The 22,440-nt window shown below is 34.0% G+C and overlaps 2 protein-coding genes across 2 annotated transcripts; one reads left to right on the top strand and one right to left on the bottom strand.

Annotated features, from left to right (window-relative positions):
• The first annotated feature begins 2,742 nt into the window (after positions 1 to 2,742).
• Positions 2,743 to 10,974, top strand: LOC127127395 (nucleolar complex-associated protein 3). The gene is made up of 13 exons (XM_051056572.1): positions 2,743 to 2,991; positions 3,248 to 3,417; positions 3,508 to 3,701; positions 4,367 to 4,575; positions 4,691 to 4,793; positions 5,052 to 5,215; positions 6,610 to 6,748; positions 6,899 to 7,075; positions 7,160 to 7,296; positions 7,976 to 8,311; positions 8,898 to 9,037; positions 9,173 to 9,270; positions 10,221 to 10,974. The coding sequence occupies exons 1-13, from the start codon at positions 2,828 to 2,830 to the stop codon at positions 10,698 to 10,700; spliced, it is 2,511 nt and encodes an 836-aa protein (XP_050912529.1). The 5' UTR covers positions 2,743 to 2,827; the 3' UTR covers positions 10,701 to 10,974.
• A 6,525-nt stretch (positions 10,975 to 17,499) lies between these two features.
• LOC127127394 (uncharacterized) lies at positions 17,500 to 19,916 on the bottom strand. The gene is made up of 2 exons (XM_051056571.1): positions 19,652 to 19,916; positions 17,500 to 17,843 (listed from the first exon to the last, which is right to left on the bottom strand). The coding sequence occupies exons 1-2, from the start codon at positions 19,760 to 19,762 to the stop codon at positions 17,616 to 17,618; spliced, it is 339 nt and encodes a 112-aa protein (XP_050912528.1). The 5' UTR covers positions 19,763 to 19,916; the 3' UTR covers positions 17,500 to 17,615.
• Between the last annotated feature and the right edge of the window lie 2,524 nt (positions 19,917 to 22,440).

The following is a 22,440-nucleotide window of genomic DNA, read 5'->3' as shown; positions in this document are numbered from 1 at the left end:
AATTGGTCTTTCATTTCATCCATCTTCTCATACACACCATACTAATGTCGAATTCCGAAGCATAGTCAACATCAATCATCCAAATCGTACATACATGATGCCAAATTTAATTACTCGTTTATTCTTTGATTCATTATGTCTTTTAATCGTATTAATACAGAAAATACAGAAAATAAACAGCTATCAGATGCATGGTTTCGTAAGTGGATCTGATACCACCGAAGGAGAAAAGCGATCCATAACGCAGTGGAATTTAAAATTTCTCCTTTAGTGAGCCTTACGAATGGGCATGATTAGTGATAAAATCGTTACCTCTTGTGGCGATTGTAACCTTTGATGCAGATCTACGGAGCGATCACGAACGTTTAACGATGACAACGCCTCTACTCAGTCCACACAAACGGATTCCTTAAATTTCAGTACTAGCTGTTACGAATGAAGGCTTTGAGTGAGAGAGAGAGAAACGAAATTGCAACTGCACAAATGCTTCTACACAAGGGTTCTATTTATAGAACCACTTGTGTGGGCTGCAAGCTAAAAAGCCCACTCAAGTGTATGTGGCCCATATATTATAATATGCCAAAATCACTTAAACGCGTGGTACCTTACCATATTTTGTATTCTACTTAAGTACACCGTACCTTACGATGTTCTACAATTCACTTAAGTGCACCGTATATTACAATATTCCTTAGTTACTCTATCTCTCATCAATCCGTTCTTGTGTGTGTGACCCTGTAGGTTTTTGCGGCATTGGCAATTATATTAAATCACGTATTTAACATAATAAATAGTTAGCGGTATCTAGCAACACATCACTGCTACCCAAGATACGAAAATGTCATGTGATCTGACAAATCCTCTGTGATAATACTTATATGTACAATTATCCTTTTGCCCTTATGTCTATATTGAACACAAGGCATAAATCGTGTCAACCTTGTCCAGTTAAATATTGGGCCCATAGACATTTATCCTATTACGCAGGATGGGCAAATTCCATCTAGGTCACTCATGTCCCTTAGCATGCTTCGTGGAGTACCCATCAACTGTCTTTATGGTCATCCAATTACGAATAATGTTTGATCAACAATAAGGCACTCGACTCTACATCTAGGGTCCATAGTGGTTTGAGGTCGAAGGGTGGTATACACCATTATTACCATGAGAATAACTTATGACACTTTGCATAACATTCTATATAGTATTCTCATAGCGGGTCAATCCAGTATAAATATTACTCTTAATATTCATACATATGTTTAAGACTTGATAACTCCTTATCCATGATCCATGAGATGTGATCATCAGTCTATATACATAATAGTCTTAATACTTTAATGTTATCCCACTTTACAATAAAGCTCGACTATGGATACTTTAAGAATAATGTCCTTATGTTTAATGTGATCTCATGATTAAGTCACACTTGATACATTAAACGGACTATCTATTCTATGGACTTTATTAGACAAACATAATAAAGAAAAAGTCTTTTATTATTAATAAATAATTTAATACAAGTACTAAAAGTATTGGCCTTTAGGGCTTACACCAACACTAACTCCTTGTATCGAAAGTCTCCCTAACATGGTGGTCAGGCGGTGTGTTCCGTTGAAGTGCCCATGACGAGTAAAGGTATTTGTCAACAATGATACAAGTATATGGATGAAAGAGCTTCCGCTTAAGGGGGGGCATAATGGATGGACTCACACTTGAGGGGGAGGTTATTGAGAAACAAATGTGAGTTGTATTGAGAAACAAGTGTAAGTTCTAAGTCATGTGGGGGTTGAGCACTTTATAAGTAAGAGGACTCATACACCTGTCACCTTAAGATTTTGGATGAATATGTGGCATCTCTCTCACTTGTTTGGGCGAGTCTTTGATCTTTAAGTGAGTGTTTGACCCAATATGAATACTCCCCCCTCATGATGACCCATCACTTTGAGTGAGAATAATTGGAAGATTAAAGAAATTGTGGAAAGATGATTTTGAAGCAAAAAAGAAGATAAACATAATATAAGGCACACTTGAAACATCTGGGATAAATAGCTGAAGGACAAACATACACTGAAAACATTTGGGATAAATAGTTGAAGAACAAACACACACTCGAAACATTTTGGATAAATAGTTGAATGACAAGTCACATTCGAAGTGCTAAACACCAACTATTAGGCATGGCAAAAAAATCCGCCCCAGTTCGGACCCGGTCGCCCCCGCTCCGAATCTAACGGGGAAAACCCATTGCCCATTGAAGGCAGGGGTGAGTGGCCATTTTTTACCCCTAACTAAGGCGAGGCTGGTACATGGAGGCATGTGCAGGGTTGATAATGCTTAAATCCGCCTCTGTCTCGCCCCGTTGCCATGCATACCAACTGCCTTAGAGATTTATACAATTTTTAATAAATAATTACGATAGTTCTTGTCTAAACATATTCATGTGCCATACATGCGAATAATACTGTTTAATAATAATAAAAGAATTAGATCCCTAGAGATATAGTTCATTTTTCATAAATAGTCATAAACATGTCAACCTTTGTCGTATCATAATTGACCATATTAGAGGCTGGAAGAATGAATTATGTGACTCAAATATAGTTATAATAAAAAATTTCAATTAAATATTTTTTAGAAATTAGTTTTAAAATATACATTAATTAGATTTAAAAAAAAATTATTTTATGGTGAGAGAGTAAATGATTTATTTATTTTTGATATAATAATAGTGTGTTTTGTCGACACCTATAGAAGGAGTAGTTGTTGCGAATCTCATAAACCCTAAACAAAACCCTTCTTTCATTCATCCAACCAAACCTAACAAATGGGTAAGAAACAGAAGCAGCCGAAGATCATTCTTCCGCCGGACCTCCCGCCGGAGATTCCAGACGACGAAGTTGAGTATTCCGACGACGACATCAAATTCGTCAAGGAAAATCGCGCCTTCGCTTCTTTGCTTTCCACTTTGGACACTCAATCAATCACCAAGTTCGAAATCTCTCTTCCATCCCCCTTTTCAATTATCCTTTCATTCTTATTATATTATCTAAATTGCAATGCAACATAGCTTATACATAAGCGATTTTATGATAAGCGCTTATCGGCTTATGCTAAAAGTGTTTAATTAAGATGTTTATCCAAATTGAACCAATTACAACAACTTTCTGAGAATCACTTGGAATGAGTACATATTATGGTTGTGAGTTTGGCTGATATAGGGTATATGATTTTTGTTTTTCGCAAGGCATGTTACACGTGTTGCTGATGCGAAAGATGATGCTTTGGAGAAAATGTATGAGCAACGTATGCAAAAGAATGCTCTCAAGAAAGAAAAAGAAGAAACAGGTCTGCAGGTTGATCGAGTAGATGCTCTTCCGGTCAAGACTTTGGATGGAAAAATCTATTTCCGGACAGGTATATGGTGTTTTCTTGTATAGACTTTGGGCATTATTGTCATTTGTCGTTACTTTCTTTGGTAACATATGCTGTTCTTACATTCTGCAGCTACAAAGACGGCAGCAGTAAATGGTCCAAGTGAAGAGGAAACTGGAGAGGACGGCAATGCAGACAAAGGTTTATTTAAGCTAACTAAGGCTGAAAAGAGAGCCAAGCTTAAGAAAATTCGGAAAGAGGGGAAAAAACAAGACAAAGAGGTGGCTAAAGAAGAAGTGGAAGAAGCACCACAGGCAGCAGCTTTGGTATCACCTAATTTGTTTAGCAATATTAATTTCATTTAATTTATTTTTAGGGTCCATTTGATTTGTTAATGAGGGATTGGACAAGACAGTGATATTTGTTTCATGTTTGATTTTTAATATAGTCAAAAGTCAACTTTTTTTTTGTTTCACTTTTGATTTTTAAAATAGTCAACTCTAGCTTGCTGTCAGTGTTTTCGATGGCAGAAGGCCAAAAATATGCCGTGTAAACATGCCATTGTGGCCTATGGTGCTGCCATGGCAGGCATCCCTTCACAAATTGTCTATGGCGGTTGTTAAAAATCTGCCACACCATTCCACTATGGCTTTCATTTAACAACACTGCTTACTGTACACAGTTTAATTACCTGTCAAGCAATATCACATCATTCCACCATGGGTCCACCACTGCCGCCAGTTTACAACACCACTTTCAAGGCAGATAGCTTATTCTATTATATTATTATGTCTCTATTGAAGTACTCTATAAATATAGTCTCTGCACCTCGAGCAATGTTGAAGTCTCTCAGCGACTCATCTTTTCTTTCTTTCTCTTATTTTTTGACGTTACAACTTCTGACAATTATCTTGAACTGCAACCTTTTTGAGAGGACTAGAAGTCATTGAACTCAATGTTTTACATATTTTGTTATCTTTTCATTGTTTAGGCCGAGGTTGAAGAAGATCTTAAAGTTGAAGAGGCATTTGAAAGTAAAAAGTTTAAGCTTGCAGAGTTGGGAAATGCCCTGTTAACAGACCCAGAGTCCAATATTAAAGATCTGAAGGAGATGGTACAACTATCTAAAGATAATGATCGCACCATTGTTAAACTTGGACTTCTATCCCTCTTGGCTGTTTTCAGAGATATTATTCCTGGGTATGCCTGGCTGACATATATTATAATGCTCATTCTGTATGCAATGATATTATCTGCATTTCACTAATCCTATTTTTAATGTTTCAACTTTGACATCAATGCATGCAATGCCCAGCTATCGAATCAGGCTTCCTACTGAAAAGGAACAAGAAATGAAGGTTTCAAAGACTATTAAAAAGATGCGTTTTTATGAGTCAACTCTCCTCTCTGCATACAAGGTTCCTGTTCATGCTTAACTTATATGTAAAGTAAATTTATTACCTGATTTAGCTGAAATGTTTTTTTACTGTTAGATAAGTTTTTCTGTTCCAGTGCTTTGCGTTGGTGCTTTTGTCTTGTCTTTGAACTTACTTCTTCCCAATTGGTCAACGTTTTTATGATAGCATGTTTAAAATTATTTTCTGCGTGTCAATTTGACTATATTTGTGTCACTAACATGTTTTTTTTTCTTCCTTCTATTCATGCAATGTCACCAGGCTTACTTGCAAAGGTTGATAGCCTTAGAAAAGCAGCCTTTATTTCAGCTTGTTGCAGTTCGCTGTATTTGTTCGTTGCTTGAATCAAATCCTCATTTCAACTTTCGTGAAACCTTGTTGAATGCGGCTGTCAGAAACATAAGCTCCTGTAATGATGCCATAAGGTGCAGTTGTATCTTTGCTATTGGCCATTATTATATTATCGTTTCTCAAGTATTTTAGGGGATTTCTTATGAAAGAGCATGAATTTTAGTTTCACATATGTTCAAATTTTAGGTTGAAGAATCCATCATCAGAAAAAGAAACTATGCTGCCATTTAGGGCATAAGGGAAAAGTCTAGGGTAATTGGCTTTTTGGTGGACTAAAATGCTGAACTGCCTTATGTAGTTCAAGTCTAGATAAAAGTAGTCTATACTCTATTTAGATTGTCAATAGCATGGAATAGCGTAACAATCACATTTGTTTCCATTTGATTTTATAAATGCATGGAAAAATATTTCCATTCTTTCTAAATGGAACTAAGTTCATGCCATTGATGGAGGTTATTTTATATACGGTAAATATCGGCAGATATTGCGAGTTTTTCCGCTACAACACCGCCGCAAAGCGGCTGGTATGGTGGGATTTCGGCTCTCCTCCATGTACTGTGTCCGCCATCGAAAACATATATATATATATATATATATATATATATATATATATATATATATATATATATATTCTATGAAGCTCTGACACGCCACTCACACAGTGTGTCGCCGGTGTCGGACATGTGTCGGTGGACACCGACACGCGTATGACACTCGTACGACACGTATCAGACACGTTTTTGAAGTGTCCAACAGAAAAAAAATATTTAATTGCTGCGGACACGGATACGACACCTTATTTCAAATAAAGGGCACGGCCCATTCAGAAAATTCCAGATTTTTTATTAAAAAAAAAGCCCTACTAAACTCTTTTTTTCAAAATTTAAAAAATAAATAGGTTTTTTTAGCTTTCATATTCCACTTCTTCACTGTAAAAACAACACAATTAGGATTCCTTGTTTTTTTATATTTCACTGTTTTGTCTCCACAAATTTCTTTTATCTTCTCCGATTATTTTTCATCTTTGTGCACTATTGCTTCGATTTTCACAAAGTATCTATGAATATCAATTATCATGTTTGAAATTTGTTTGAAAGTGAAGAATTTTTTATTGTTTTATCTTACGTAAACATAAATTTTGCATCTCATTTTAAACTCTTTACAAATTTTGTCCATAAATTGCATTATTATATTAATATATAAAATATATATAACCGTGTCCTATGATTTTTACATTAGCTGGGTTCTCGTGTCCGTGTCGTGTCCCGTGTCCGGATTTCATAGATCTTATTTCACATGGCTCAACTCAGATTGGCCGATATTTAATGTCTCTTCTTTATATTGAGGGTCTAAAGACCAAAAAAATCTCGTCTTTGTTTGCTCATATAACCTATATGAATAATGAACTATTTTCTGTTTGTATACTTACAATTGTGTATCTGAAAAAAATTCTGTTTTTGTTCAACAGACAACTTTGCTGTTCCACAATTAAGTCACTCTTTACAAATGAGGGTAAACATGGTGGTGAAGCTACTGTGGAGGCTGTGCGGTTGATTTCTTATCAGGTTAAAGATCATAATTGCCAGCTGCACCCTGATTCCATTGAGGTATGATACAAGTTCCATGCTCTCCTATCCTTTTTTAAAATGTTTTATTGGATGTCTATACTTGTCAATCTTCTGTTTTTCAATTAAGGTTACTGTCACATTTTTCACTGTGCACAAAAGTGATGTTTCTTCTTTTCAATGCTTATTCAGGTTTTCTTATCTCTATCATTTGATGATGATCTTGGGAAGTCAGAAAAGACAGATAGGGATCAGAAATATAAAAACAAGAAAGACAAGAAAAGAAAACACATGGAGGGATCAAACCAGTTGCCGGAAAATGACAGAAAGAAAAGTAGGAAAGAGTCAATTTCTAAGACTAGAGAGGAGGTGATTATTTTTCCTATAAGAATCACTCTGTTCTGGATATTTTGGTTGATGGTAGAAATGAAATTCTACTGATGCTTTTTGTAGGTTGAAGCTGATTACAAGGCTGCTTCCTTTACCTTGGATGCTATGGAGAAGAGACAGATGCAAACACAAACACTCTCTGCTGTATTTGAGATGTACTTTCGCATTTTGAAGCATACAATGCAGTCCATAGTTCCCAGGTGTGTTTTGATTTTTCTAATAGTGTTGTCGAATATCAGTCATGGCGGCGCCATGTGGGTACCAGTGGTGGCTTTTTGGCTCTCCACCATGGTGCCATATGTTGAGTTTTAAGTCAGATTTTTGGCTCTCCGCCATGGTGCCATACCGCGACACGCTTACTCCTAGAGGTAGTTGTGCTTAATAGAAGACAACGAGTCCATAAGATGTAGAGTGTGTTGAATCAAAGAAAAAACAATTTCTTTTTGAAACACTTGTCTGGATTTTCTGACGCGTGTTGTATGAGTGTCATACGAGTGTTGGACACTGATTTAAACAATGTCAAAGATAAACACATTTTTTTAGGGACACTTATATGACTTTTCTGACACTTAAATGACTCTTTGGACACTGATACTATTAAGGAAAAAAATTAAGAAAAATCTCAAGATTAACGAGTTGGATAGAAACATGGTCTTTGATAGAACATTATAGTATAATTTGTTCCGTGTAACTGACCCCATTTAGTGAAATAGGGCTGGTTTTTGGTTGGTTTTAATTTTCTTTTTATCATGTATTTTCCTATGCTTTAATTTTTGTCACTTTCACTTTTTGTCCGTGTTCAACTTTTAGATACATTTTGGATGAGAATTAGTCAATTCTATTGTCTTGGTTTCTAATTTTCCCCTGCTTTCTTAACAGGCCTGAAGGAAACCCTGGGGTACTTTCGGCTGCAGTGGGAGGGGAACCCCACCCATTGCTTGATCCCTGTCTGAAGGGACTGGCGAAATTCGCACACTTAATTGACCTTGATTTCCTGGGTGACCTAATGAACCATTTGAAAATTCTTGCTTCTGGAGGTAGAAACTCAGGCAACACATCTGAGAAGTTTCCTAAATGTCTGACTGTATCTGAACGCCTCCAATGTTGCATCGTTGCTTTTAAAGTGATGAGAACCAATCTTGATGCCTTGAATGTTGATTTACAGGACTTCAATGTCCATCTTTACAATCTCTTACTTGAATACAGACCTGGAAGGTTTGCATTAAAATACAACATCCTGAAGTCCTTTCTTTTCCCAACCGACCAATATGTTATCAATAGATTTGTTTGATGTTGTCTTGCATGTTAGTTTGCTTACACAAGTATTCATAGTATAGTATTGATAATTATAACAGAATGCACTATTAAAGACTATAGATACAATACATTCATGGTATTCATATATAGTATTGATGTCTATAACAACAAACTGCACTATTAAAGGTTAATGATTATAGATACAATACATTCATGGTATGTTGTCTAGCATCTTATGATTTTAGAATAAGTAGGTATCAAAGTCTTCATTATCGTATGGTTATTAATTACAAGTTCAGTTTTTTCTTCCCTTATTTTGCTAATTAAATTATGATTTTAAGACTAAAGTTTATTTATTTTTAGAAAGTTGTAATGTGACAGATTACAACATATGAGCTCACTTTTTTCTGAATGTTTGTATTATACTGTATTGAATATATACAGTGTAACAGTACATATCTATATTAAATCATCTGTTTATTTTTTCTTTCACTACTTAACTTTAATACTTATTCTTAATTTATCTTTTATTTTTATGCAACAGAGATCAAGGAGAGGTGTTAGCAGAGGCTTTGAAGATAATGCTGTGCGACGATAGGCAGCATGACATGCAAAAAGCTGCTGCATTTATAAAACGTCTGGCTACATTGTCACTGTGTGTTGGATCTGCAGATTCTATGGCGGGTATGTTTTAATATTCTATATCAACTTTCATCTTCATATGTGCCACTAACATTCGGAGCCTAAGCATAGCGGAAAGCAAATAAAAAGAAAAGCGAAAGAAATTTAATATGTAATTTTTTGTTGTACCTGTTTCAGCCTTGGTCACAGTAAAGCACCTTCTTCTGAAAAATATCAAGTGCAGAAATTTATTGGAAAATGACACTGGAGGGGGCTCTGTTTCTGGCACAATTCCGGTAAGGTTTCCTTTTCATGTATTTTTGGTTTATGTTAAAAGGCTCATTAATCTTCTCTAGGATTTTCCTTTTTTCTCCTTCTCTAATTTATGCAAGAAGAAATTTTAACTGAACACAGAAAAGATGGGTGTACAAGACGATTGTCACCGTTTAGATATTCAATGGATTGTTGTTATACCTAAAGTATTTGCTATACTTTTATTTTACTTGTATATTATGTGTTTCTTTTTAATGTAGAATTAAATTATTAATTGGAAAATGCCGTGTATTACACGAGAACAAACAAACATTTCATCCGTTGCTTCCTTTCCCATGCTCCATTTTTTCCCGCCAGAAGGTTTGACTTTGTATGTCTTGCAGCCTTTTGACCCAATCCATGTTTTCCATGAAAGAAATGCTTCTACCAAATAGAATTGCTGTTATTAGTATTATGCTCTAGTGTGTCCTGGAAACATGCTATTATTGTTTTTCCCAGGTTGTATGAGTAGTAAACAACAAAACAGAATTTTGCTTAGGTCAAAAACATGATATACTAAGCATGAAACATCTTTGTTTAGAGATAAGTAAATAATACTGGGAAGGAAGAACTTGATATAAATAAAGGAAGGGAGAAAAGTGTGAGAAATGCTTTCATAAGTAAATAATAATGACAAGGAAGAACTTGATATAAAGGAAGGGAGAAAAGTGTGAGAAATGCTTTCATAGTTTTTTGCATCAGTCTGAAGTTATTCTTTTATTTTGTATATATAAATAAAATTATGTTGTGTGGAAATCTTTATTTTTGAAGGAAAAACTGTGAACAAAAATTGTTGGGTCACGGGTTTATATCAAATCTCAAATATGTCAAATGGTTGATTGAATTTTGATCGTAAGATTTTTAATGAAACGATCTTTTATGTCAGCTTTTGTGGACTAAAACCATTTGTTTCTGTTTCCCTCCCGAAATGCAGAAATATCTACCATATTCGACAGATCCTATTTTAAGCGGCGCCCTTGCCTCTGTACTTTGGGAACTGAGTCTTTTGTCCAAACACTATCATCCAGCCATATCGACAATGGCAACAGTCCTTTCAAGCATGAGCACTGAACAAAACCAATTGTTCCTCTCCAAGTCTTCTCCTCAACTAGCTTTCAGGGACATGTCTGTTGACCAAGAACTATGCTTTGAACAAAGTGGCAGTATAAAATTAAACAACAAGAAGAGACGATCAAATGGCAATGCTACATCAGATACCATTGGTTCCACATCTGTAACGAGGTCATTTAATGAGGATGATTTACGAAGGAAATTTAGTTCCCATTTCATGATTCTTCATGAGATCAAGGAGAATGAAAGGTTGAGAAGGAAGTTGAATAAGACTGCACAATCACTTCAGCTATATGAACAATACAAGAAACAAAAAAAGAAACGATCAAAACCAAGTAAATGATCAGTCATTGTTCAGTGATGCAGGCCTATAATTGTTAAGAATTATCATTGTTTGATTGTATCTTATTTATATTTCCAGTTTTGTTGTTATTAAAGTTCCATTTCCAATAGAGATACTTCTCAACCAGTTATGTATCACTATTTTATGTTTTTTTTGACAGAGGACACTTTTTCTAGTAAAATATGAGATACTGCAAAACATTATCATTAGGAAGTAAATCATCTTGTTTGTGTGCTGAAGTTGTTACCTCAATGTATTAAAATTTATATTCTAAGTGTATTTTCTGTTATAATAATCCTATTATTTTAAGAAATTAGATGGTGACTAAGTTAGTCTTTTTGACTCATTTTTTTGTTAACGGTAACTTTTTAGCTAGCAAGATCGTGACCCTTTTGTTGCTATATTTTAGGACTGCAAAGGTTATTAAATAGCCTTATTTTAGCTAGCAAGTTATTTTATTTTCTTCTAAACGAGTTCTTGTTCCTAACATCTGGTATTAGAGCCTCCATTGGGCCTGATAAAATTAAAAAAAGTTGCAGACTTTGTGTGATTTGAAAAAAAAGAGAAGGAAATTTTGCGCCTGATAAAATTAAAAAAAGTTGCAGACTTTGTGTGATTTGAAAAAAAAGAGAAGGAAATTTTGTGCATCCTATAATTCTCTGCTTGGACGGTCATTATGATCATTAGAGTATGTTGATAGAGAAGTTTGTCCTCTTTAAAGAGTATTGAAGTTTAATAAAGATTGGTTATGTAGAGCCAGTAAGGGACGTGACAAATGCAATAAGAAGAAGGTTAGATAAATTGAAGTTGAAGGATTTGAAAGCCAAAAACTATTTCTTCCAATCTTTAATGAAACGGTTAAATCTTCAAAAAAGAGTTTGAAACCTTGGAGATGAAATATGGTGGTAATGTTTCAGATTATTTTTCAAGAGTAGTGTCAATGGTTAATATAATGAGGGGATTTGGTGACCGAAAGGTAGATATTACAGTTGTGGAGAAAATATTCCGACCTTTAATAGAAAAATATAACGATATTGTTAGCTTTATTGAGGAATTGAAGGATATTGATATTTATCCATTGATGACTTGCAAGGTTTATTAATGGTTAACGAGCAAAAGTTTCATAAGCATGATGTCGAAGAGCAAGCGGAAGAGCATGCCTCGAAAGTAACTCATGAGAATAGATCAAGGAAGAGGTCATGGTGGATGATAGCTTAGAGGAAGAGGGGGAGGCAGATGACGTCAAGCCTTCGACAAATATATTGTTAACTGTTATAGATGTCATAGACTCAGACATTTTCGATATGAGTGTCCTAGTTTAGACAAATAATAAGATTATGCTGAGTTCGATGATAATGAAGAAATGTTACTAATGTCATATGTGGAGCAAAATGAAGCAAAAAGCGAGGATGCGTGGTTTCTAGACTAAGGATGTGACAATCATATGCGTGGAGACAAAGCCTTGTTTAGTGATCTAAATGAAAGCTGCGTGGTTTCTAGACCGAGGATGCGACAATCATATGCGTGGAGACAAAGCCTTGTTTAGTGATCTAAATGAAAGCTTTAACCAAAGGGCTATGAGAAGAAAGATAGTCCAAACAAAATTTACTAGTTAAAAAAGGCTATATACAAACTTAAATAATCTCCAAAATTCTGGTTCGGTAGAATAAAAGCTTATTTTGTGAAGGAGGGATTTCTTAAATGTCACAAAGAGCTCACATTGTTTGCCAAAGTTATTAAAATAGGTAAAATTTTGATTGTTAGTATTTATGTTGATAACTTTATCTTTAATGGAGATGATGAGTTAGTTTTTGAAGATTTTAAAAATTCAACTATGGATGAGTTTGATATGTATGATATTTGAATGATGATATACTTTCTTGGTATTGCAATACTATAAAGAAATAATGAAATTCATATTTGTCAAAGGCGCGAAGGTGTTTAAGAGATTCATAATACAAGAAAATAACTATGTATATAATCCTATTGTCCTAAGTTTCAAAACTTGCAAAGATAAATATGGAGTTAAGGTGAATGCAACTTTCTTCAAAGAAGTAGTAGGTAGTTTGATGTATTTGACAACTACTCGATACAACTTAATTTTTGTGGTCAATCTCATTAGTCGATATAGAGGGCAATCGACTGAGCTGCATTTGTAAGTATCAAAAAGAGTTTTAAGATATTTAAAGGGAACAACAAATTTTAGAATTTTTTATTAGAAGGGACTGAGTGATAATTTGGTAGCTTATGCTAACAATGACTATGCTGGTGATTTAGAAGACAGGAAAATCACATATAGATATGCATTCTTGATGAGTTCATGTGTTGTTTCATGGTCGTCAAAAAAAACTGTCAATTAATACTCTTCTAACAACTGAAGCAGAGTTAGTGGTTGTTGCATATTATGAGATTCAAATTGTTTGGGCGATGAGAATTTTGGATAAATTGGATCACTCACAATATGGTTGTACTGCTATTTTATGACAAAAGTTCGACATTAAAACTCTCTAAGAATCTTGTGTTACATGGTCGCTGCAAGCACATTAATGTTCATTTCCATTTCTTGCGTGATCTTACAAATGAAGGAGTTGTGGAGTTATTTTTCCGTGGAACCTAAGAGCAAGTTGTCGATCTGATGAGCAAATCTCAAAAGTTGTACATTTTTCTTAAGTTTTAAAACTTGCTAGGAGTGTTAAATACCAGAAGTAAATTGAGTGCTCAATTTACGAGATGGACTACTAAGATATTTTATATTTTAAGTGTATTTTCTTTTATAATAATTCCTATTACTTGAGAACTTAGAAGTGAATAAGTTATCCTTTTTGACTCATTCTCCTGTTAATTGTCACATTTTAACTAGCAAGATCGTGACCCTTATTTGTTCTAATATTTTAGGATTGCAGTGATATATTTGTAAATATCTGTAGAGTGAGGATGTCGTGACTGTCCGTAAGGGGTGAGTGAAACCCTTCTACCGCCCAAGATTGGGGGCTACCTCTACTTTAAGGCCCCCTCTCTCCCTATTGTAGGAAACGTGGGAAAACACACCTCTCGATTAGAGAGAATTCATAGTCGACAGACTAAAGTGAGTCTCCTTAGGAAGTAGGGATTCAACGGTCTACTACTATGACTAAATATGTGATTATCATTCCCAAGAGACCCTAACTCTAGACCCATAAGCCTCTATAAATACCTCATCCATAGCAGGAGGAAGGAGAATTCATTACAACATAAATACCTAGAGAATACATAGTTTCTAACCTCACGCGAGTTTGCTCTCTCCATAGCAAAAATACTACCGAACAAGATTTCTCACCATCGTCAGTAAGCCCTAACCCACAAAAATTCACCAAGGCCTCTAGCCACCCCTACCAGCATAGGGGTTCCACCCATAAAGTTTATTTTTATTCTTTGATTCCTGAATTTTTCCCTCTAGAATGGCACGTAAAAATTTCGATTCGGACCTGGTTTTTTAGAAAAATCGGGTTTTTGACGCTAGGTCGCGTAAAGGCCAAAACAACAAGAACAAAGAGGCTAGGACGCAAAATCACAACACTTATGACTTTAATATTGGTTAAAATCAACAAGAATGAGTTTAATAAAATGAGTTTAATAAATGTAGTAAATGTCAATTTGATCCGCTGTTGCACACATGTCAAAAATGAGTTTATTAAATGTAGTAAACGGAAGCGACATTCGAGTTGTATCACAAGAACTCTTGAGTATATTTAACCAATCGAATGAAATAAAAGGGGGGGGGGGGGGGGGGGGGAGGGGTTGATTTTCGATTAAGAGATGATAAATGATTAAACGAATTTGATTGCAATTACGATTAATAAGCTAATCTACTATTTTGGTTCTTACTTATCATTGATAATTCCAATTCCAATTTCCTAAGCGGATCCTATTTTCTTTTCGACTATAATATCAATCAAACAAGCGCAATCAATATTATCTGACTCATGTTCTTATATTCGGAATTAACCATCCGGTTAAAGACACAAAAGATACGCTAAACGCGGTTATGGTAAGAAAACCAAATCAATCGAACCAATCAATTATACTCTAAAAGAAATCATATTAAGCAAACTAAATTCAACATAGACAAAATTGAAAGGAAAAAGAAATTGAATTGCAAAATTGTAATAATCTCAAAGTTTTGGAACCTAAATACAACAGATCAACCAAGATGATTAGTTCTCCATGTAAATCGTACAAAACTTCTTATTTTTTTGTGAAAACTCACAATGAATAAAATAAGCTGCGATTTTAATTTAAGTATTACAAGGGAATTTGGGCCCTAATGAAAACCGACCTGAAAAAGCATAAAAATCGTCCCAAAACTATTTTTTTTTATATCTGGAGCTAAAACGAATTATTATACCCTTTGGAACTCTGAATTTTCTTTTGACTTCAACATGAAACTTGTAGTTTATTCTTTCAGCTTTCTAACACATATAAGAGCGCATCAAACGGTATCCCATAGCTCAAATAATGACCTGCACAGCGAGAATGTGTAAATAACTGTTTATTCATAAAATAAGTAGCATAATTAAAACAAAACAGAAATAAACAAAACTTAAGAAACACACTAAAAAATTAAAATAAAAACAACAAGTCATAAAATTTTTCTTAGAAAAAAGTTAAGTGTGGTGTATTAAAATACATTGATCAAACATCCCCAAGTCAATGGACAAGCATAATCAGCAAACACGGTGATCCTAAAAGGGATAAAAAAGAAGTTGGACGATGGTAAGGGGTTATGGGATGAGTTATTCCACAAAATATTATGGTCATACAATATCATTCCCCATTCAACCACCAAAAAACCCCATTTACCATGGTATATGGGATGGATGCTATGTTCCCCATCGAGATCGACACACCTTCAAGGCATCATTATCAGTCCAGACAGGAAGTGAATGATGCAGAGCTAAAGTGCGCCGCTGATTTGATCGATGAAGTAAGAGATACCGCATACATCTGAGAGTTTACCGACAAGCAAATAACGGCTAGAAGATATCACTCAAATGTAATGCCAAGAGAAACACAAGAGGGTGAATTGGTGCTGAGGCAAGTGGTTTTGCTTGCACATAAGGGAAAATTGCAACCCAATTGGAAAAAGCTATATCATATATTTCAGAAGCTATCACATGGAGGCTGTAAGTTACAAAAATTGGATGGGCAACTTGTCCCCATGACTTGGAATTCCATTCGTCTAAATTATTATTATAATTAAGTTATTTATGAATTTTCAAAGGTGGAACAACGCCCACCTATGTACAAATTTATAAACATTTATGATCAAGTAAAACATTTTAGTTTTTGCTGTTATGCGCACGAGATTTAAATACAATGGACTTCAATAGAAAGATCATTGATGCCTCTTAACAAAACACGAATACGCTGGACTTCCATAGGATGATCCTTGGTGCCTCTCAAGGTAACACAAATATGTTGGACTTCCATAGGAAGATCTTTGCCGCTTCTCAAGGCAACACGAATACGCTAGACTTTCATAGAAAGATCCTTGTCGTCTCTCAAGGCAACACAAATACACTGGACTTCCACTGGAAGATCCTTGTCGGCCCTAGAATACAAATATTTTGGAGTACCACAAGAATATAATTATCTCCCTTAAGGGTAATACGAATGGGTTACTTTATCTAACCACCTCGCCCGAGGGACTTAGAGTCTCTTTAGACAAGGTTCAACCTAAGGTCTCGCCTAAAGGACTCGATAAAAGTTTGGCCCGAGAGACTTAAAGGTCTTTCCTGAGGGACTCAACTAAAGTCTTTCTCGAGAGATTCAACGCATCTCCCGAGAGACTTGGAGTCTCATCATACATACTCAATTTATAATCTCGCATGAAGTACTTAGATCCCCATCAAACCTGCTTATCTAATTGCCTCGTCTGAGGGACTTAGAGTCTCCTCGGAGAAGGTCCAACCTAAGGGACTCCACCAAAGTCTTTCCCGAGAGACTAACTTAAAAGTCTTTCCAGAGGACCTCGATCGAAGTCTTTCCCGAGAGGCTCAAAGCTTTGCCTGAGGGACTTATCACCCCATCGGATATGATCGACGTATTATCTCGTATGAGGGACCCATTAGTAGTTAAAGCACTTTGCCATTTGTCAAACCCTCGTGCTTAAGGGACTATGTAGTGATATATTTGTAAAGACCTGTCATGGGTGAGGATGTCGTGACCGCCCGTAAGCGGATACACCTTTCTACCGTCCATGACTATGGCAACCTCACCTTTAACGCCCCTATAGTCATGTTGTGGAAAACGTGGGAAACAACACCTTTCGATTAGAGGGAATTCAGAGTCGAAAGACTAAAGTGAGTCTCCCTCAGAAATAGGGATTCAACAATCCATTACTATGACTAATCGGACGATTATCATTCCCGAGAGACCTTAATTCTAGGTCCATAATCCTCTGTAAATACCTCATCCTTAACAGGAGGAATGATGATTCATTTACATACACAAAATACCTAGAGAATACATATCTTCTCACCTCACGCGAGCTTGCTCTCTCCATAATCAAAAATACCACTGACAAGATTTTTCACTATTGTGAGCAAAATCTAACCCACCAAAATTCACTAAGGCCTCACTAGCCATCTCTACCAACATAGATGTGCCACCCATTCTATTTTGTTTTTACAAATACATAGATTGTAAAAACTCTCAATTATTTCATTCAATATCAAGTCATTTTCATTTTCTTCTAAACGAGTTCGTGTTCCTAATTATAAACAAGTTGATAATTTATTTTTGTATTGTAAAAATCAAATAAAAAGAGAACGGATCATCATAATATTTATTACTAGTAATGTTTAACAATACACTCTAGTCAAACAATTATTATTAGAGTACAATCTTTGTGAGTATTGTACAACTATGAAATCATTAGATTTTGGAGCGGGTAGGAAATGCAGTGGTATCAAAAACCTTGAGAAAAAAACGTGTTCTTGGAATAGAGAGTTTTGACTGCAATATAGTGCCAAGTGTATCAATGAGTTTCTTCTTCACTTGTTTATCTATACCACCCATTGATATTATCTCACCATAAGCAGCTGGTTCTTTGTTACCTTCAAATGATATTGGCACTGAAGACTTCAACAGCACCATCACAAACTGCACAATTACAAAACAATGACTTAAATAATTGTGGTACTGGTGCTGCGATCAAGTTAAAAAACATTTTTCAAAGTTATATGAAATTATGAATCATGTGATGGGACAGAAAACCATCACCTCTAGCCTCCTACATCAGAATCATAAAGCTTCAACTTGTCCTTTTTCTATCACTGTTAAGATTTTAATTTGTCGTTTTACATTGCAATCAAACCTCAATCTACATCTCAGTTAAAAACTGGATATCATTTAAAAATCCTATAAATAATTGAATTTAAAATTCGTTTTAAATAAATTCAAGAATTTATGCTCCCCCGCTTTTTCACATTTAAATCAAAATTTTAAAATTAAAATAACTTATTTTTTCTAATCCGGCAAATTCTAATCGATTTTCTAAATAATAAAGTACAAACAAAAATATCAATATAAATATTAATCGTTAGTTGGTTTAACGGTGATTGACGCGGAATTTGATAGGAAATATCACAATTCAATCCTTCACAATCGTTAGTTGGTTTAGTCGATTCAGTGGGTCAGAGTGAAAAAAATATATTAAAAACAAAAAAAAAATAGTATTTTTACAATTAAAAACAAGAAAAGAAATAGTATTTTTACAAATATTTTATTATAGAATATTGTATTTTATATTTATCATAAATATAAAATGAAAGAAATTGTTTAAAAATGATGTAGAGTATATCAATTCAATGTTATAATTGAAAAAAAAATGTTATATGAAAATTAAATAAATTAGTCATTTAGAAATGCTTTTTAAAATAAGTTCTAAGACATAAATTATTACATAATAAATCAATATTTTTAATACAAACACAATAAAAAGTGTAATATTTAATCAATAATATTTTTTTAAATTACATTATTTTATTAAATAAAAACTACTACTTTCAATGTGTTTATATTTTTAACTAAGAATCTGCTCTTAACATTTTCCATTTCATAATTTTCATATTATATTATTATTAAAATATTTTTGATTTCATATATCAGTAACAAGTTTTTTATGGTCTTAAATATAAATAAAAATTTGCTATATTTAAATTAATTTAAATTTCTAATTATTTATATTTTCATATTTTAAACATTTTTTGAAGCACTTACATTTCTTCTGTATTCCTACACAATCTTGTCTCTGCTCTAGTTCACTAATAAAGTTTTTAGTACAGTTAATAAATAATAATAAAAAATAAAATAAAATAAAAAATAATTTTTTTTTTATGATTTAAATTTATTGAATTTTTTTTTAGAGTTTATTTTCTTAAAATATAGTATTAATAAAGTACTAATCTTTCCATTTCAAAATAATTGTCGTTTTAAAAAAAAATCATTTTAAAATAAATGTCTTCTTCATTTTTTAATGAAAAAATAATGACTATTCTTATAATTGAATATTGTTCTAATTGTATCATTTAGTTATATTATGTATAATTCAAACACATTAATAAAAGTAGTAAAAAGCTAGTGACTCTGAAAAGAATGTTTTTCTAAAAGTAGCAATGATAAAGAACAGTGAAATTATTGTCCTTCCCCAAACCAAAGCACTCAACTTTATCAGGCAATGATTAACATAACCAATATGAAACCAAACTTGTTTGGTTTCTTTTGGTACCTTAATTAAATATTTTTTAAATTACTTGGATCAAAACTTACCAGAACCTAGTCAATCAACATAACCAACAAAAAAAATAAGAAAATAAAAATTGAAGTCTCTAAATTGTGTAACCCAACAGAGAAAAAGAAATTGAGAATCATATAAACCTTGCATGAAAAACAGAGAGAAATTGGAATACCTTTTCGGGTTTTCCGATAATTTTGGAGATAGCAGTGGTGGCTTCAGAAAAGATGGGATCAGTGTCAATTCCATCTAAGTTAAGATTGGTTGTGATGTAAAGGCAAGGCATCTTCTTCCTCTTTTTAAGTATGTGTTGGATAGATCTATGTTTCAAGATTTGGACACAAGTTGACTAATTATCTTCAACTTTGTTTTTCTCTTTCCATCTTCCTCCTCTAGATGTGGCTTTATAAATACTACTATTTTTACTCCACATCTACTTTATTATAAAATCTCTCATACAAATTACATCTATTGTAATTTTTTTTTCATATTTATTATAAGAACTCCCATAAAAATTAGATATATTTTCTTTCGATTTTTTTTATAAGAAATAATTTATTATAAGAACTCCCATATTTATTATAAGAACTCCCATAGAGAATTAATGTTAGGAGTTTTTTTTTTGATGTGGTGGTAATAATTTTTCGGTAACTGGACAGGGTATTTGCAAAAAAGTTAATACTATGATACTCTAGTCAATATTAGATTGATATGAAACTTTGCAAGTATGAGTTGAACCGTACCTGAGTGTGATTCATGGTCACGTTTACATAGATGGGGTCGTTATAACCATGCTAAGGGTTGTCTGATGTGGAACGTTGATAACTGTTGAATGAAGTTCAACTATTTTAATGAAAAGGGAGGTGTGCTCATGTGTGGTGCTAGGTGATTGAGCATGTGTATTGGGCTAATATTTATGGGCCTTTAGCCAATGCAAAATAGTTTTCTCAAAGTCCTTGCTATAATCTATGAAGTGAGGAATCTAGTCATGAAGTGAGAGAAAACCATTAGCTTGAGTCGTGGTAACATTGTCCGTTGAGAGATATTGGTCGTTGATGATGCGCTTCGTGATGACCATTCTTAGTGCAAGTAAGTGGCATGGGGAACATGCGCATTAAATGCACTTAGTACAAACAAAATGTTTCAACGATGTTGCCCCCCACGTGTTGACACATGTGGGAAAGGAAGCTTGAGTCCACTTGAATGCACTTAAGTGCAATTACATAATTGAGATGCCATATGAATCAGTAGATTGAAGCTCCAACCTTTTAGGGGATCATAATTTCCAGATCTTGTGCTTAGTTTACCTATAAATCAAGAACCTTCATTTTGTTTTCACTTTTCGAATTCTTCCTTGCTTCAAAGGTGTTATCAAAGAGAGTTCTCACTTGCTGGGTTTTTACTGATGGAAGTTCTCAAATTTAGGTCGCGTTGCTTAATCAACCTACTTCTTCATTAATTTTCTTCGAGCTAATAACATTGACACAAGGCATTTCCTTTTTCTTAATTTTTATATATGAATTTTGATCTGCGCTTGCATATGGAGAATCCAAGAAACAAGTATTTAGGAACCCTTTATATAAAACTTTGTGTTATCTGTCCTAGCTTATTCCTTCATCGACTAGGGGATTTTCTTTAATATCTGCTTTCTTGAATTAGGTATTCACACATTCTTGCAAGATTTTCTCTCTTGATGTGTTTAGGGGATTATAAGACGAGAATATTGGGAAAATATTGGTTCTATAATTATTCTTGAGTTTTGATGATAACAAAGTATAAAAGAACAATTTTGTTGTCTAAAAATTTATTGAGTGTGATGACTCTGAGGTTACTTAAAGCGAAGAAAAGCTAAATTTGATCCAGAAAGAAGTAGAATCAAGATATCTATGAACAATCCAAAATTCTGAAGTATGTTGATCAGAACAGACTCTGGACTCTGGTCATAGAGAGACTCTGATAAAAGAGACTTTGAAGTCTAAACATCATCATAATCTCAATCAATGTTATTCTTGTAAAAGTCCTACAGATATTGTCTACTCTGGTTGTCACCAGTAAACATTTATGAAGAAGTCACCTCTGAGACACTCTGAGTCATCATAACCTTATCTAGTCATCATACTCTAATATGCTCTGAACTCTGAACATTTGTTTTATTATTCGTATGCCAAGACTTTATTCTAGGGTATTTTAATGGGTGAAAAGTTACTATGCATTGTGCTAATCAAACGTCAAATCAATAGTACTACTTCAAATGGCTATAAAAGATTTTCTTCCTTCTACTCAAGACTCACTGTTGTACCTACCTACTATACAAAAAAGTGTTCCTCGAAGAAAGCTCCAATCCTATCCTCGAACAAATCTAATTCTTCCTATATTATTCAAAAGTGTAATAATACGGTGATTGGTTGAGGAAGCTTTGAGTCAGTTTTTGAGAGAGTTTGGGAGAGATTTATGCAGAGTAACAATAGGGTGATTGGAAACTCCCTAATTAAGTAAGGAGTTATGGTTTAAATAGATGAGGGTTTAGAGGGAAATGTTAACTGAATCAGTTAGGGATTGTGGATTCTAACCTTTAGATAGTAATCCTAGGCTAGGATTAATCAATGGTTGAGAGTGAATCTTAAGAGTTAGTTAGAATTTGGTTTAGTTAGAGTGTGAGATTTGGATGGATTTGTGTTAGTTTTACACTAAATTTAGTTAGAAAAGAGGGATGAGAGTGTGTTTGTTTAAAGGTTAGAAGTTAGTTAGGGCTTAAAAGTTACTTATTTGAATTTTGGAGGGAATTCTAGCTCAAGGGCATATAGGTCACTTGAACCTGGACACGTGGCATTTCTGTTATGAAGTTATACGTTTGTTTCAAAATTAGTTGAGATGGGTTAGGGGGTTATAGGTTAGAAGAGGTTTATATGCTAGTTGTTTCAATTGAAAATTGGGGGGAAATGGGTCAAAGTTAGTTAGAGGTAA

Source organism: Lathyrus oleraceus, chromosome 3 (genome assembly GCF_024323335.1).
Source record: "Lathyrus oleraceus cultivar Zhongwan6 chromosome 3, CAAS_Psat_ZW6_1.0, whole genome shotgun sequence".
Lineage (NCBI taxonomy): Eukaryota > Viridiplantae > Streptophyta > Magnoliopsida > Fabales > Fabaceae > Lathyrus > Lathyrus oleraceus.
This window is presented reverse-complemented; position numbering and strand designations above follow the sequence as displayed.